The sequence below is a fragment of the Dipodomys merriami genome, unplaced genomic scaffold, assembly GCF_024711535.1.
Source record: "Dipodomys merriami isolate MVZ:Mamm:240054 unplaced genomic scaffold, mDipMer1.0.p SCAF_12, whole genome shotgun sequence".
Taxonomy (NCBI): Eukaryota; Metazoa; Chordata; class Mammalia; order Rodentia; family Heteromyidae; genus Dipodomys; species Dipodomys merriami.
The window spans coordinates 2,210,973-2,227,368 of NW_027202493.1; the positions used below are offsets into that span (position 1 = coordinate 2,210,973).

Below are 16,396 nucleotides of genomic sequence, written 5' to 3' on the forward strand. Positions count from 1 at the left end.
AGTACAGGGCTCCACGGCCTGAGGTTCCCCTCTCAGCATCAGATTCCATACCCAGACCCCAGACAGACAGAGTCCACAGAGAGGTCCAGGGAAGACTGCCCAGAGGTAGAGAGGCTGCACAGCCACCCCTCTTTTTTGCCTCATTGGGCAGGAAGAGACACATGCCTGCCACACGGAGAGCTGCCCACTCCCCACCCTCTGACTCCATATACCCATCAGGCTCTCACAAAAGCCACAGGGATTTACATCCTACCCAGCCCTTGCCCATCTTCCCCTACTTACCCTGCTTTTGCACCAAGGAAAGGAGAGGAGAAAGCAGCTCTGTTCTGCAAAGAAAGCATGGGCATCAGCACAGAAAGGAACAGGAGCAGCTCCGGGCAGGGACTTAAGTTCTGCAGTTCATCCTTAGTAACAGCTGTATTGACAGTGATTTCCAGTTGCCCCCCCCCCAGAGGCTTCAGACACCCACTTTTTCCTAGAACCTGGACTTGGGGGAAGCAGGAGAAGCCTCTGACAATGAACGGAGCTTCTAGAGCGAATTCTCTCTCTCTCTCTCTCTCTCTCTCTCTCTCTCTCTCTCACACACACACACACACACACACACACACACACACACACACACCTTGGCTGATTTTACAGTCAATCTTTCAAAGTGCAATTTGTCTAGGAAAAGCCAATGTGAGGCCCGTGTGGGTTCCAACCAATGGCAGCCCGGCTCTCATAGCTCAGCCAGTCTGTGGTCTGTATTCTAATGGGCCATATCTTTATCAGGGAAATGTCCCTTCTCTGAACTTAAAACTTCTCATGGAGGGTCTCCAGACCCAGAGGCAGAGGAAGGGGCTTTGCTGAGCGTGGGGAACAGCCTTCTCCAGTCAAGGTAGGCTGGAAAAAGAAAGCGTGGAGATCTTCCCCCTGCCCTGTGCACCTGACTTCCGAGAAGCTGACGTGGGTGCCAGTCCCTGGGCCAGGGCTGGGCCGGATGCTTTAGGTGGAGGGCAGTCAAAGGCTTGGGCTGCTTCCCACCCTCCACACCTGCCATGCGATTCAGGGCTGCACTCTAGGCTCCCAGGCCTTCGGAGCCTGCACTTGGACTTCTCGTCCTACTCCTGACCTAGAGATCATGGAGTCCAATCTGCAGGGGACATTCCTGTTGAACAACACGCCGCTGGCCCAGTTCTCAGAGATGAAGGCCCCTGTGTGCCAGTACTCGGTGCAGAACTCCTTCTACAAGCTCAGCCCCCCGGGACTGGGCCCCCAGCTGGCTGCGGGGACCCCTCACGGGATCACAGACATCCTGAGCAGGCCTGTAGCCACGCCGAACAGTGGTCTTCTCTCCAGCTACCCCCATGTGGCCAGCTTTGGGGGGCTCAGCTCTCAGGGGGTCTACTATGGCCCCCAGGTGGGGAATTTTTCCAAGGCTGGGAATGAGTACCCCACCCGGAGCCGGAACTGCTGGGCGGACACAGGCCAGGACTGGCGAGGAGGGCGGCCATGCAGCAACAGTGAGTACGGGGAGCCTCCACCACCAGCCTGACTGGCTGGTGGAAAGAGGCAGAAGGCAGGCAGGGCCTCTAATAGCCGGGCACCATGAGACAGGGGCCCAGACTTTACATCCATCTCCTCAGCTCAGAGCAGGCCTGAAGTCCACCCGATCCCCTCTGTCCCCTCTTTGCTTAGCACAGCTATCTGCCCCTCATCTCAGCCAAGTAATCTCACTGCCCTCTTCGGAACCCTGAGTGTTCTAGGCCCAGAGGAAGCCACGTAGCCCAGCCCAAGCTGTGCAGTGTCCTGCTAGCTCCCTTCTTCTTCCTGCTCAGAGCCTCTGCTATACCATATTGACCCCAAAGCAGGTTCCTGCTGCCTGCAGGGAGGAAAACTTGGCTGCTCTGTCACATTCTCAAAGAGCCCATTCATGCCCGGCATCATTGAAAGAAACCAAGAACACTTTTAGGCCACTGAACCCCACCTGTGAGCTAGGGCCTATTGCTCACCCTTCCGGTGGGCATAGCACTAGCAACAACCAGAAGCAGCAGCTGAGCCTAGCTGAACTTGGCCGGAACTCCTGTACAGCATACCTCACCTCAGGGTACCCCCAGCCTTAGTTTTCAGAGAACTGATATAAGGCACCCATAACACCAATAGGGGAATAGAGGAGCTGACCAGATTAGGCATAGGCAAGGGAGATTCACCTGGGCATCAGAGAGACAATGACTGGCTTTAGGAGCCTTTCCTGTGCCACTGAGGTCCTAGCCAGATCCAGGTAGGCAGATGGGCCTTCACTTGAGGCTGACTCCTAGGCTCTCTACTACAGTAGGGTTTCTGAGTCAATCATGGAGACTCCCAAACACACCTGCCTCTCACCTCCTACACTGCTGAACAGACACCTTCCCCTTCTGAAAAACTGGACTATTTTGAAGGTGCTGCAGATCAGTTAACCTATTCTAGTCTGGTTTGGGAAAGCCATAGCCTCAATCTGTCTCTCCTATACTCCAATCCCCATCTCAACCCTGGACCCTTGTCCTGGATGCACACACCTACTAGAAAATAGGCAAGATTTGGTTGTCAGATTAAGGCAAAGGGAACAGGACTAAAAATGGTACATCAGGACCTCCCTTCCTATTTCCGTGCCTCAGTATCCCTACCTGTGATGAGAGACAAGGGTGTGGGATGTTGGGCTGTACTGTTCTGATCAGGGCCCAACATAGAGAATTTTACTGTTTGGGGCCCATGGAACCAAGTCCTTCCTGAGATGGCTTCCCTGGCTGGAGCTTCCCAGCCCTAGTGCCCAGCCCCTCTGACACCATCCTAACCTATGACCTCAAGGCCTGAGGACTGGAGAAGTAGTGCTTTGGGGCTGGAGGCTTTCCTATCCTTCCCAACCTGGGAAGTAGGGGGCCTAGGAATAAGGAAGTTGGGAGCAATTGATAGGCCCCAGGAGCTCTGACTGCAGCTAGAGTGTGACGACCCATTTTGGTGATGTGAAGGAGCAGCTTTGTCTTGGTATCTGGAGACACCTCGTTCCTCTTAGAAGGCAGCATTGGCAGAAAAGCATAAGATTCCTGCTGTCCCTAAATAGCTGGACTATGGGGCAGCCACCCTGGAGCCTTGTTCCCCAGACATGGCAGAGGTTACCACCTGGTTGTCAGGAATGCTGCTCAGGGCGCAGGTGTCATCATACCCTAGCAACATCAGTTGCTATGTGAGAGAGGCTTCCACCCTGTGGGAGAGGCAGGGCTGGGTTGGCACCTTCTAGGCAGTATACATCGTTAGGTTTCCATATGTCCTACTAACCCACTTCCCTTCCTCCTACCAGCCCCGGACCCCCTGAGTGACAGCATCCACAAGAAAAAGCACACTAGACCCACCTTCACAGGGCACCAGATCTTTGCTTTGGAGAAAACCTTTGAGCAGACCAAGTACTTGGCAGGCCCTGAAAGGGCAAGGCTGGCATACTCGCTGGGCATGACTGAGTCGCAGGTGAAGGTGAGTATATGGAAGAAGACACCCTGGGGACAGGAGGCCACTATATGCATGTGGACACTCTTTCCCCAAAACTTGCAGCTCTTCAGAAGGAGCCCAATCCAGAAGGGCACTGCTTGCCCATCCAACCACAGAGATGTTAGTAAGTAGAAATAGATCCCAAGAGCTGCCATATATGAGCTCTCGCTCTGAAAGCTATATAATGTGCCAAATTTAATCTTCATAGCAGTCTTTTTTATTTTATTTTAAATTTTTTATTATTTTATTTTTGGGTATTTGTACTAGGGCTTAAACTCAGGGACTAGGCACTGCTTCGTAGGTTTTTTTGCTCAAGGCAGGTTGGTGCTTTACCACTTGAACTACACCTTCACTTCTGGGTGTTTGGTGGTTACTTATAGATAATGTCACAAGCCAGGCACTGATAGTTCATGTCTATAATCGTAACTACTCAGAAAGCTGATATCTGAGGATTGTGGTTCAAAATCAACCCCAGGCAGGAAAGTACATCAAACACTAGACAACTGCAAGTGGCGCTGTGACTCAAGTGATAGAGCACTCACCTTGAGCTGAAGCGCTCAGGGACAGCACCCAGGCCCAGAGTTCAAGCCCCATGACTGGCAAGAAAAAAAAAAGTGTCAGCCGGGCACCAGTTGCTCATGCCTATAATCCTAGCTACTCAGGAGGCTGAGATCTGAGGATCACGGTTCAAAGCCAGCCCGGGCAGGAAAGTCTGTGGGACTCTTATCTCCAATAAAAACAGTAGAAAACCGGAAGTGGTGCTGTGGCTCAAGTGGTAGAGTGCTCCCCTTGAGCTGAAGGGCGCAGGGACAGTGATCAGGCTCTGAGTTCAAGACCCACAACCAACAAAAACAAACAAACAAAAAGTGTCACAGATCTAGGTACCCATGGCTCACACCTGTAATCCTGGCTACTCTGGAGGCTGAGATCTGATTGTTGCAGCTTGAAGTCCTCCTGGGCAGTAAAGTCCATGAGACTCTTATCCACCAAAAAGCCAGAAGTGGAGGGCTGGGAAGGTGGCTCAGTGGTAGAGTGCTTGCCTTGCATGCATGAGGCCCTGGGTTCGATTCCTCAGCACCACATAAGCAGAAAAAAAAAAAGCTGGAAACAGCGCTTTGGCTCAAGTGGTAGAGCTCAAGGCTAGCCTTGAGCTGAAATGCTGAGGGACAGCGCCCAGGCCCAGAGTTCAGGCCCACAACTGGACCAAAAAAAAAAAAAGCCAGAAGTGGAGCTATGGCTCATGTGGTAAAGTGCTAAACTTGAACTCCAAAGCTCAGGGATAGCACCCAAGCCCTTGGTGGGGGCGGGGAAGGGGGAGATTGAGTGAGAGCAGGCAAGCCAGGCACCAGTGGTTCACACCTGTAAACCTAACTACTCAGGAGGCTGAGATCTGAGAATTGTGGTTCGAAGCCAGCCCAGGCAAGAAAGTCTGTGATTGTCTTACCTCCACTAAACTTCCAAAAAAGGTAGAAGTGGAGCTATAGCCCAAGTGGTAGAGCACTAGCCTTGAACAAAAGAAGTTCAGAGACAGTGTTCTATTCAGGTCCTGAGTTCAAGCCCCCAGGACCTGTACACACACACACACACACACACACACACACACCATGGACTCACACACACACACACACACACACACACACACACACACACACACACACACACACACACACACACACACACACACACACACCATGGACTTTCCTGACCAGGCTGGCTTTGTACAGTTATTCTCAGATCTCAGACTTTTGAGTAACTAGAAGTATAGGTATGAGCCACTAATACTCGGCTCTCATGGCAACTTTGAGAGTTTTGTAATGGTCTGCTTTACAGATGAAAATAAACCTCAATCCAGTTTCTTGCTCGTGGCCTCAAACTGAGACACTGAGACTTGATGCTGGTCCACTTCTGCAATCTCTGCTAGCAATCCCAAGCGCCCTCAATAGCTTTGGGGCCGGAATAGAAATGGCTTCACCCTTTGTGCGTTAGCCAATAAAAGGGGCCGGCTTCTATTCAGCAGTCTTTACAGAGAAGACACCACCACCACTCACCCCACTCATCTTTGGCAAGTTGGGTGGTATTAGGCATGGTAGAGCGCCTGGTGGCTGTGGCACAGCCCGGGGAGGGCGGGCAGCTCTGTTATGAGAGCTACTGCAGGGCTTGGGGAGAAGCTGAAATCCTTACCTACATGCCCCTCAGCCCCGCCGCCTCCTGGGGGCCACCTGTCCAACTTTGGCGCTAGAGTCCTCCCAGACTCTCAAAGAAGAAAGCCGTGGGCCAGGCCAGGCCGACTCAGTGCCTTGTCCACTGGTACCCCGAGGTGCAGGGACAGGTGGGGACCCCAAGTCTGGGCTTTGCTGAGCCTTCGCCTCACTCCTGGAGCACCAGCAGACTCTCACTGCGCGCTTGCTCCCGCCAGAGGAGTCTGCAGCCTGGAACCCTCTGGAGCAGGGTGCACGCCACTTTTCTAGTTAGGGGAGATCATTCACAACGGCCAGTGAGTCTGTGAAGCAAAAGGAGAAGGGAGACGTGTGTCTGTTTATTTCGCTCATGTGCTTATTTTTGTAGCAGTCCCGTGCAAGCTTGCGCGCGGCCTAGCGCGGGGCCATGCCTCCAGCCCCGGACGCCGCCGAGCCCGTGGGACGCGGCCGGGAGCGCAACTCCACCTCGAGGCGCGCCAGCCGCTGGGGGGGCGCCCCCTGGGGCGCGAGGAGGACGCCGCCCCTGCAGAGAGTCGCGGCGGGGCCGGCCGTGGAGTGGAGGCTCCCCCCCCCGACGCGCCCCTGCTTGTCCTCCCCAGGTGTGGTTCCAGAACCGCAGGACCAAGTGGAGGAAGAAGAGCGCGCTGGAGCCTTCCTCCTCCACGCCGCGGGCCCCGGGAGGCGCGGGCGCCGGTGCGGATCGCGCCGCTTCCGAGAACGAGGACGACGAGTACAACAAGCCTCTGGACCCCGACTCCGACGACGAGAAGATCCGCCTGCTGCTCCGCAAGCACCGCGCCGCCTTCTCGGTGCTCAGCCTGGGCGCTCACAGCGTCTGACGCCCGCCCCGCTACCCGCGCCCGCACCCTGAACCCAGTGCCCCGCGCCCCAACCCTGCGCCCCGCCGCCGCCCGCCGCACAGCCAGGTCCCGGCACAGCCTGCAGCCGTCCCCTCCCCTTCCCCACTCAGCTAGCGCAGAGGGGCCGAGGCAGAGGCTTGGATGAAGGGCGCGAGGAGGGGGTGGGGGTGGGGGAGGGAAGACAGAGGGGAAGAGAGGACAAGGAAAGGGAGAAGAGGGGGAAGAGGAAAAGAGAGCGACTGGGAGGAAGAAGGGAATGGTCAATCTAGCTAAAAGAGACACAAGTCTCCTAAGATTTGCACTCCTTACTGCCATCTTGCCCCTCTGATGGCCCTAACCCTGCCAATTCTGCAGATTCCTAAGTGCACAGGGAGACTGAAATAACAAGGCTGTGAAGCTAGGGGTCCTGCAGTTGTGATTCAGCTGTGGGGTCTCCCCAGGGTGGCAGCTTGCTGCGGGGACAGGAGACCACGGTGCTGGGCCAGGACAGGAGAAAAGTTAGAGTTGGCTGACAGGTGCCCGACAAGATGCACAGGAGTGCGGCCAGACCTGGAGGAGGTGCGCCTCAGGAGGGGACTTGGGGACCCAAGAAAAAACACTCTGAACATAGCAACTAGAGGATCCTGACCCTGAGCTGCCTTCTAACTCCACTCTACCCTCAAGGCATCTTTCCTTCCATGGAAAGATGCTGGTGGAAGGAGGCAGAGAATCTTCATCTGTAGTCCTGTACAGCACCTGAAAACTGCCCTCCTGGACATCCCAGAACTCAGGTGCATCTTGGCCAGGAAGGAAGAAAGGGCTAGGAAGGGTCTCAAACCCCTCTGCTCCTCCAACAGGTGTACCAGGCAGTAAAGAAGGGGAAGGTGCCATAAGAACTGACCCCAGGGCAGGCTGGGTACCCAGCACCTTTCTTCCTGGGCCTGACTGGTGACTTTCACCCCAGGTGATGTTGAGCTACTGGTGGGTGGGATGGGAGGGTTCGGGAGGTGGGTGGGATTAGCCAGAAAGGAGTGCAACCCCAAAGGGACCAAGCATTTTCCTATCCTCACTGGCTTTAAACACACACACACACACACACACACACACACACACACACACACACACACACACACACACACAATAAAAATAAAAGCCCCAGAAATGTCCCCATGGCTTGTGTGCTTCTGTGAAACAAATGAGTTTCAGGCACTATATATCCATCCCAGACATGCCAGATTGGGGAGTGGGGCGGGGGGAGCAGGAGTCTGTTGGTAAAGCAGACTTGGAACTTGAAGGAATTTAAGGCGAATGATCTAGATTTCTGAGGGTAATTTAGAATACATCCCCCTTTGCAGATGCATGCATATAGGTGTACATAGGTAGATGGGTGTGCACATAAATGCATACAGCTGACTTCAAGGAGAGTCCGCTACTAACAGCCACTAACAGATTGCACAACTGCACTCAGTTTGAAATCTCATCTTACTGGTACATGCCAGCACCAACCTGGCAAGCCAAGATGAATTTAGTGCTGTGTCCAACCTCCAAGAATTCCTAGCTTTGTGGGGAAAATTATCTATGGGGAAACCGATCAGGTACCAGAATGAAAAGGTAATGGAGAGAATAAAAATATTAGCATGATATTGACACCTGATAATTTTTCCTGGTACAATGTCTAAATTATCTGTCTTGACCCCACAAGAAATCTAGGAGATAGGTATATTTTCTTTGCTTTTTTTTCCCCCCAGGGCTGAGGACCGAACCCAGGGCCTTGCGTGCGCCCGGCAGGCGCCTTTCCACTGGGCTAAATCCCCAGCCCCTGGTATATTTTCTTTGCATGGATAAGAAGTCCCTAAACCAAGTTATACTGCCCCTGGTACAAAGGGCAGGCTCTCAAAGCCCATTCTGTGAAATGAGAGGCAACTTGTACCTTGAGATTCTTCCAACCTTACTTTGAGAGCAAGACCCAGGACTGCAACCTACCTGAGCCCCTTATTGTCTTTATGAGTCCTTCCAGCACAGGCTCCAGGACAAAAACATCTGGTCTTCAGGGTCAGGCCAAGCAGGAATGGCAGAGCCTATTAGAAAGTAAGGTATTGCCCTTCCATGATGTCAGTGGCAGACCTAGAAGACAGAGAGGGACAAGGAAATGTAGAATACTTTTAACCTCCAAACCTTCACTTTGTTAAGATGCCACCTGCTCAGGTGGCCTCCCACTTCTCAAAATGGAGAACAGAGCCACTAGAGGATGGAATGCAGTCCTGGGTGCTCCTGGCTATGGCTGCCACAAGCCCCTCAAGTAGCCTTTTCTGAGGAAGGCCCCAAGGCAGCCCCAGCCAGAGGGCCACTGGCTTCAGAGGATGCAAGAGAATCAGCACAGCTCCAGGAGCTGGTGATGTACCCTGCTGCTTGAACATTCCACATCAGTTGTTGCTAAAACCCAGGTGGGTAAAGCAAGTATGGAAGAAGAGACCAGAGTCCTATAGGAAAATGTGCTGGTGTGCATTTCTTAAGCATATTGTAATCATGACTGCTTTATTATCAATGCAATTCTTGCCCACCTGATTCATGTCATTTGCAGTCTATATTAAAGCAACCTGAGGACAGAGTTTCCTGAGAGACAATTGCTGAGCTAAAAGTTCTGGGATACCTGCCACTGGACACTTGGGTTAAAAGAATCTAGCCTTCCTACAATCACCTCCAACTTCTGTCTTTAATTGCTTGCCCTAGGAGGCTAGAATCTAAGGGCCAAGCAATAGTGAGGCCCTGGCTACATCTCACTAATTCCCATGTGGAAGTCTGTTGGTAAAGCAGACTTGGAACTTGAAGGAATTCAAGGCAAGTGATTCAGATTCTGGAGTGTAATTTAGAATGTGTCGCCCTCTGCAGATGCATGCATATGTGTGTACGTAGGTAGATGTGTGTGCACAAATATGTATGTTGCTGGAAACATAAACCTTTTTCAAGTCATCTATTACATGACTATAAGCCTTACTCCCAACACTTTTTTTTACAATAGCATGCTACACAAGTTAATGCTTTTTTAAATGATAATCTTAACCACATTTCAATATATGATGCAGATATAAGCAGTCATAAAAAGAAATTCTTCCCAAAGAGAAATCTAACAAAATGAAATAATCATAAGGAAGATGGAGCATTGGGCATGGAAGGTTGCTTGAGTGTTACACCCAACTCTTATCTCACAGAAGAAACTGCTTATATGTTCTGCATTGAACAAACAAGACCCAGATTTTTTTTTTTTTTTTGGAAATTCACTCTTTCTGTAGCTTGTCTCCTTCCATTTCAGAGATAGGAGGAAGGCTATTGAGACCTGTACTCACTATAGCCAGGAGTCTGAGACACAGATTTCTGTCCCAGCTGTCTTACTTGTGTCTTCCAATATTAAAAGATCTGGGACATGTCCTTAGCAGGTCATGGGGGGGAGTATCTCTCCATGTCCAGAATTCTGTTATCCTGACAGCAGTAATGAAAAAGGAGACTAAGTATTAAAATCTCCCCTCTGGTAATCCCTCCTCATACTCAGGTTATTAGAAAATTTGACCCCAGGAGCCCACCATGGCACAGGCGAGCATGGAGAGCTAGAATTGGACCCAGTCACTGGCTTTGCTGTTCCTCATGTCCTTGGGTTATTTAGTCTCGGAGCCTCAGTTTGGTCATCTGCAAAATAGAATAATGATGCAATGTATCATCATACAATGTAAGATTAGAATAGTACAAGTGCCAGACATATAAAGAGAAAAAACAATAACTCTATGTCATTTGAAGGCAGTTTTAGAAGCTGATGTGCTTTGTGTGTTTGCATCTCCTGAAAAATTGCTATATTGAAAGCTGGGCACTTGTAGGATTGTAGTTCAATGCTAGCCTATGAGACTCATCTCCAATTAACCATCAAAAAGCCAAGAAGTGGAGGTGTGGCTTAAGTAGAGATCACTAGCCTTGAAAAAAAAAAGTCAAGTGAAAGTAGGGGAGGAGGGTCCTGAGTTCAAGCAAGCACCAGCACACACACACACACACACACACACACACACACAATTTTTTTTTTGGTCCGGTCATGGGGCCTGAACTCTGGGCCTGGGCGCTGTCCCTCAGCTCTTCAGCTCAAGGCTAGCGCTCTACCACTTGAGCCACAGTGCCACTTCTGGCTTTTTACTTTTTGCTGAGGAATCGAACCCAGGGCCTCAGGCATGCAAGGCAAGCGCTCTACCACTGAGCCACCTTCCCAGCCCACACATACACATTTTGTATGTTGAAGTTTGATTTCCAATTTAGGAGATGAGCTCCAGCCATGAGGCCCCTACCCTCGTGTATATGATTAGTGAGTTTATAAATGGCTGTTTTCATATTGGAGTCAAGGCCTTCACCAGACACTGAACCTATTGGTACTTTCATCTTGGACTTGCCAGCCTCTAGAATTCTAAGAAGAAAAATTCATATTATTTACAAACTACCTATGATTCTCTGCTATTTGGACTAAAGATAGAGGCTAACAGGGCTGAGTTTGGAGCCCCCTTCACCATGCTAGAGCTATGTCATTATAACCAAGTATCTTTAAGTCCAGAGGCCTTGTTTATAGCACAAGGCCTTGCAGATCAATTCTGCAAGGTAGATGTGATCATGTACTATCATGTACAAGTACAGAATGATGTGATACTCATACTCTCTCCTTCCACTTCCAACTCACACCACTGGGCAATGGTAGAGCTACTTCTAAGCAGGTCTGCTCAAAGAATGGGATAAATGAATCCAAAGTCATGACTATCTACTTTTAAGTACTCCAGTTCAGACAGATCAACTGCCACCTGGATATCATGGAAATGCTCCCTGTATGGCCAGATTCATTTTTCTGCAAACCTTAAGATCTAGGGATTTAGCATAGGGGTCTCACCCAGCACGCATGGTGACTTAGCCTATAGGAATGTCTCTTTGGGAACTGAAAAATGCTTTGACAGAAATGATAGCCCATTGCTTGACAGGGGAGTATGGCCCCAAGAATGATCCCTACAACTTCTCTGTACAACCCTTAAGGTCCATACAGTGACACAACCTGCCTGCCCCCCCAAGACCTCCTGAATCTACATCCTGCCTCTACCTGTGCAAGACCTGCTCCCTGCATAGAATCAGGATCTCCCAGGGGAACCAGTTAGAACTGCAGAACCTCAGACTCTATCTCAAAATCAGATGCAGGCAGGTTTGTGTGTACATCGCTTATGACTGTGGAGCAAGCACTTTCTTCCCAGAGCCCAGAGCCCCATACAAAACGGTTAGGCTGCGGCTGGGGTGCAGCTCAGTGACAGAATGTTTGCCTAGTGTTGCAGAAGGTGCTGGGTTCGTCCCCAGCACCTCAGAAACAACTGTTAGACTGAAACAGAAAGGTAGAGATAGATTGATGGCATTTATTTAGCACACACCCTATAATTGGAGCTCAGTTATGAGAAAAATAAGAAAAAAGCCTCTGAGGGTAAGGAAGCAGCTGACCTATGCTCTGCTGCCACCCCAGGTTAGGCCTGAAATCATATCAGACACAAGAGTAGACTCTTAGAATCCCAGCAGTGGAGATGTGCAAGGCCAGATGCTGCAGGACAGAGTGCTGGAACCTAGTAGTCCAGGGTACAAGTAGCACCTTTGAAGAAGAGCTCCTGGGGCTGGGAAGGTGGCTCAGTGGTAGAGCGCTTGCCTTGCATGCCTGAGGCCCTGGGTTCGATTCCTCAGAACCACATAAGCGAAAAGAAAAAAGCTGGAAGTGGCGCTGTGGCTCAAGTGGTAGAGCGCTAGCCTTGAGCTGAAGAGCTGAGGGACAGCGCCCAGGCCCAGAGTTCAGGCCCATGGCTGGACCCCCCCCCCCCAAAAAAGAAGAGCTCCTTCCAGATATTTGGCTGGCCATCACATATGTATCTTTCCTCCGCTGTAGATAATTACTGTGTCTATTTTCCAGATGACAGACAAGATAGAGAAATCATCTGTCAGCCCAGGGCCCATGAGCAGTCATGGTGGTTCTGCTGTCTCCCAAGCACAAGCTCCAAGCATGGTCACCGGCTGCTGACCTGGCATAAGTTGCAATATGCTATGTGTTTATTAGAGATTTGTAATGTGCTATTCACTGTTCTAGCTGTGTCTGTCTTTCTTAAATACTTCTTTGTAAAGTTTTGAATATTCTTTATTATCTTTAAGTAGTTGTACAAAGGGGTTGCCATTCGACAAAGCAGTTGATGGACAGAGGGCATCTTTCCATTAGTGTCACCTCTTTCAACATGTCTCACACGCTCCTCCCGATCCCCCCTCCCCTAACTTAATTTTGTTATGTATTGCATTTTTTTCAATTTAATAAAGCTATATGTGTACAATGCATCTTGATCTGTGTCACGCCTTCAACATCTTCACTTACCTTCGACCCATCCCTTCCCTTACGCTTCTCAATTCTGTGGTTTATACAATGCATTCTTACCTGCATTTTCCCCACTTCCCCCTTCATTCTCTACCCCTTTCCTTCTGGACCCACCCCCTGACACCCTTGCAAGTACCCATTTCCTGGTAAGGTCACAGCAAAATCTCCCTTGTAAAACTAATTTATGCTAATAAAAAAACGTAAAAAAAAATGAAGTATGCACTACCATTATACCTACCTTATAGCTGTGAACAGTGGGGCACAGAGAATTTGAGTAACGCCCCAGGTCATGCAGCTTAACCTAGGCTGACTGTAGAGTTCTCTCCTCCTCCTCCTCCTCCTCCTTCTTCTTGATTTAAAGGTCTGAACTCAGGGCCCACACTTGCCAGGCAGGTGTTGTACTGCTTGAGCTATACCTCTTGTCTGTTTTTGCATTGGTCATTTTTAAGGTTAAAATCTCACTGTATGTTCAGGCTGGGTTTGCTGCAATCTTCTTACTTGGGCTTCCCCCATCACTGAAATAAACAGGTTTGTGTCACTGGGCCGAGCCATTGGTTGAGATGAGTATCCCAATCATCTTTGCTTGGGCTGGCCTCAGCCTCTATCACCCAATCAATCTCTTCCTCTCAGGTAGCTAAGATTACAGTCTTGAGTCACTGTGCCCAGGCTCCAGCTCTTAACCATCATAAAATTGGCCATAATAAAAAAAAGATTCAAAACAAAAAAAGAAAATTTAAATAACAAAAATAAAGTGATTTTAAAAATTAAAAAATGACATGGTAGGGGCTGGGAAGGTGGCTCAGTGGTAGAGCGCTTGCCTTGCATGCATGAGGTCCTGGGTTCGATTCCTCAGCACCACATAAGCAAAAAGAAAAAAGCCAGAAGTGGCGCTGTGGCTCAAGTTGTAGAGCGCTAGCCTTAAGCTGAAGAGCTGAGGGACAGCGCCCAGGCCCAGAGTTCAGGCCCCACGACCGGACACCCCCCCAAAAAAAAATGACATGGTGGTTTATGCCTGTAATCCTAGCCCTCAGGAAGCAAAGACAGAGGGATCAGGAGTATAAAGGCCAGTCTAACCTACCTAGTGAAACTGAGTCTCAAAAAAAAAAAAAAAGACCAAAAATCAAACAAATAGATAAATGAGAATAAGGTCCAGGAATGCAGCACATGACTATCATACTCATTTTCCTGATTTCAAACCCCAGAATCAAATGAATAAATAAAATCAAGATTTAAAACAATAACACCATAAAGGGGGAAAGTCCATTTGAACTAAGGCTTAAAACATGCTTAATGAAGATTAGGTTTGTATGGATTAAGTATAAAAATCTGTTCAAGTTAGGCTCTGGTGGCTCATGTCTGTAATCCTAGCTATTCCGGAAGCTGAGATCAAAAGATCTGGGTTCAAAGCCAGCCTGGGCAGAAAGTCTCACATTAAACAGTAAAAAGTAGAGGTAGAGGTAGAAGAGTAGAGGTGTGGCTCAGGTGATAGAGCATCAGCCTTGAGTGAAGAGGCCATTTGATTGTGAGAGGCCCTGAGTCCAAACCCCTTTACTGGCACATACACATAAAAAAAAAAAAAAAATCTATGCAGTCACCATGTGGGTCTTTCCCCACCCCCCATCTCTGAGTTTAGAGCTTAGAGTATGGGTTCAAACACAGGACAAGCTGATGCTTGTCACTTCCTGATGCTCATAATCTCCAAGATGGGCTGTGAAAAAGAGAAGGAATAGAGAGCTGTCAGCAATATAGAGCTGTCAGAGCCCTGAACAGTCTTCACCAGAGCAGAGGGAGCAGAGGGGCCAGTGGAGGCAAGGGAGGAAGTGGAAAGAATAACAACAGAATATGGGCATGGTGGTTCATGCCTATAATCCCATATGAATGACTCACAATGTACTAACAAATGAAATTTGCAATGGTCCACACATTTCTTTTTTTCTTTTTCTTTCGTTGGTCGTGGGGCGTGAACTCTGGGCCTGGGTGCTGTCCCTGAGCTCTTCAACTCAAGGCTAGTGCTTTACCACTTGAGCCACAGAGCCACTTCTGGTTTTCTGGTGGTTTATTGGAGATAAGAGTCTCATGGACTTTCCTGCTCAGGCTGGCTTTGAACTGTGATCCTCAGATCTCAGCCTCCTGAGTAGCTAGGATTACAGCCTGAGCCACTGGCTCCCAGCTCACACAACACATTTCAATAAAAGAATTCTAATCATTAGTGTATAAGAATAGACAGGAAGGTGAAGGTAAACATTCCTTAGGAACACTCTCTGTCTGTCATCTAAAACTTAGAATTTGTAGTCTATGAAAAGCAATGACCGAGTCTCCATTTTGGACAGTAATGTTATACTCACTATGGCATTCTGTAGCTTTTCAAGATACTTCCTTACACATTAGCATCTCATTATAATTTTAAATTTTTCTTGTGACATGACAACATTTTTTTTAGAATCATGACTTTTTTTTATTATCTTTATTAGTTGTACAAAGAAGTTCCCATTCCCAAACAGTATATGAGTACAAAGCGTCTGACAACATTGTCACCCATCTCTCTTAACCCATCCCTTCTCTCACTTTTTTTCTTTAATTGAGATTAGGTGATTACATAAATTTCACATATTTCACAGTATTGTGGAATAGTGATACTGAGTTACAAACACATTTTAACTTTCACAAGGCAAATTGTCATTATCATGGTCTATACAGTTTGACATGACAACTTAAATTACCATTCCCACCCACCATTCCAGTCTCACTCTGAGCTGATTGTTGTAGACTACACATGTGGCATCATGCAGTGTTTGTCTTTCTGTGCCTGGCTTCGGTGCCTCCAATGTTCTCTAATTCTATCCCTTTGCCATAATTAAAGGAATTTCCTTCTTTTTAAGGCTAAGCACTCTATTGTACTGGGATTACAGGTATGCTCTACCATATCTGACTTATACAAACATCTTTTGTACAGATTGAGTTCTAAACTTTTGCGTAAAGACCCAGAAATGGGATTGCTGCATCTCTTTTTGTTTTTTTCTGAGGAAACTCCATATTGTTTTACCTAGTGGTTATATCAATTCACCTCCCCACTAGTGATATACAGGATTCTCTCCTATTTCTATGTTCTATGATGATGTGCCGGTACTGGGGCTTGAACTTAGGATAGTTTCACTCAAGGCTAGCACTTTACTATTTGAGCCACAGCTCCACTTCTGGCTTTTTGCCAATTAACTGGAGATAAGAGTCTTTCAGATTTGTTTTAAGGGACTGGCTTCAAATTGCAATCCTCAGATCTCAGCCTCCTGAGTAAACTAGGATTACCAGCATGAGCCACTAGCACTGGCTTATTATAATTTTAATTTGCATTTCCCTAATGAGTAGAGATATTGAGTATATTTTCATATATTTAGCAACTATGTGTCTTTATTTGAGAAAGGTCTATCAAATCCCTTGCCCATTTTTTAATTGTTTTT

At 48.7% G+C, this 16,396-nt stretch overlaps 1 protein-coding gene across 1 annotated transcript; it reads left to right on the forward strand.

Annotated features, from left to right (window-relative positions):
* The first annotated feature begins 1,120 nt into the window (after window positions 1–1,120).
* Nkx6-3 (NK6 homeobox 3) lies at window positions 1,121–6,535 on the forward strand. The gene is made up of 3 exons (XM_070015942.1): window positions 1,121–1,502; window positions 3,314–3,483; window positions 6,296–6,535. The coding sequence occupies exons 1-3, from the start codon at window positions 1,121–1,123 to the stop codon at window positions 6,533–6,535; spliced, it is 792 nt and encodes a 263-aa protein (XP_069872043.1).
* The last annotated feature ends 9,861 nt before the right edge of the window (window positions 6,536–16,396 follow it).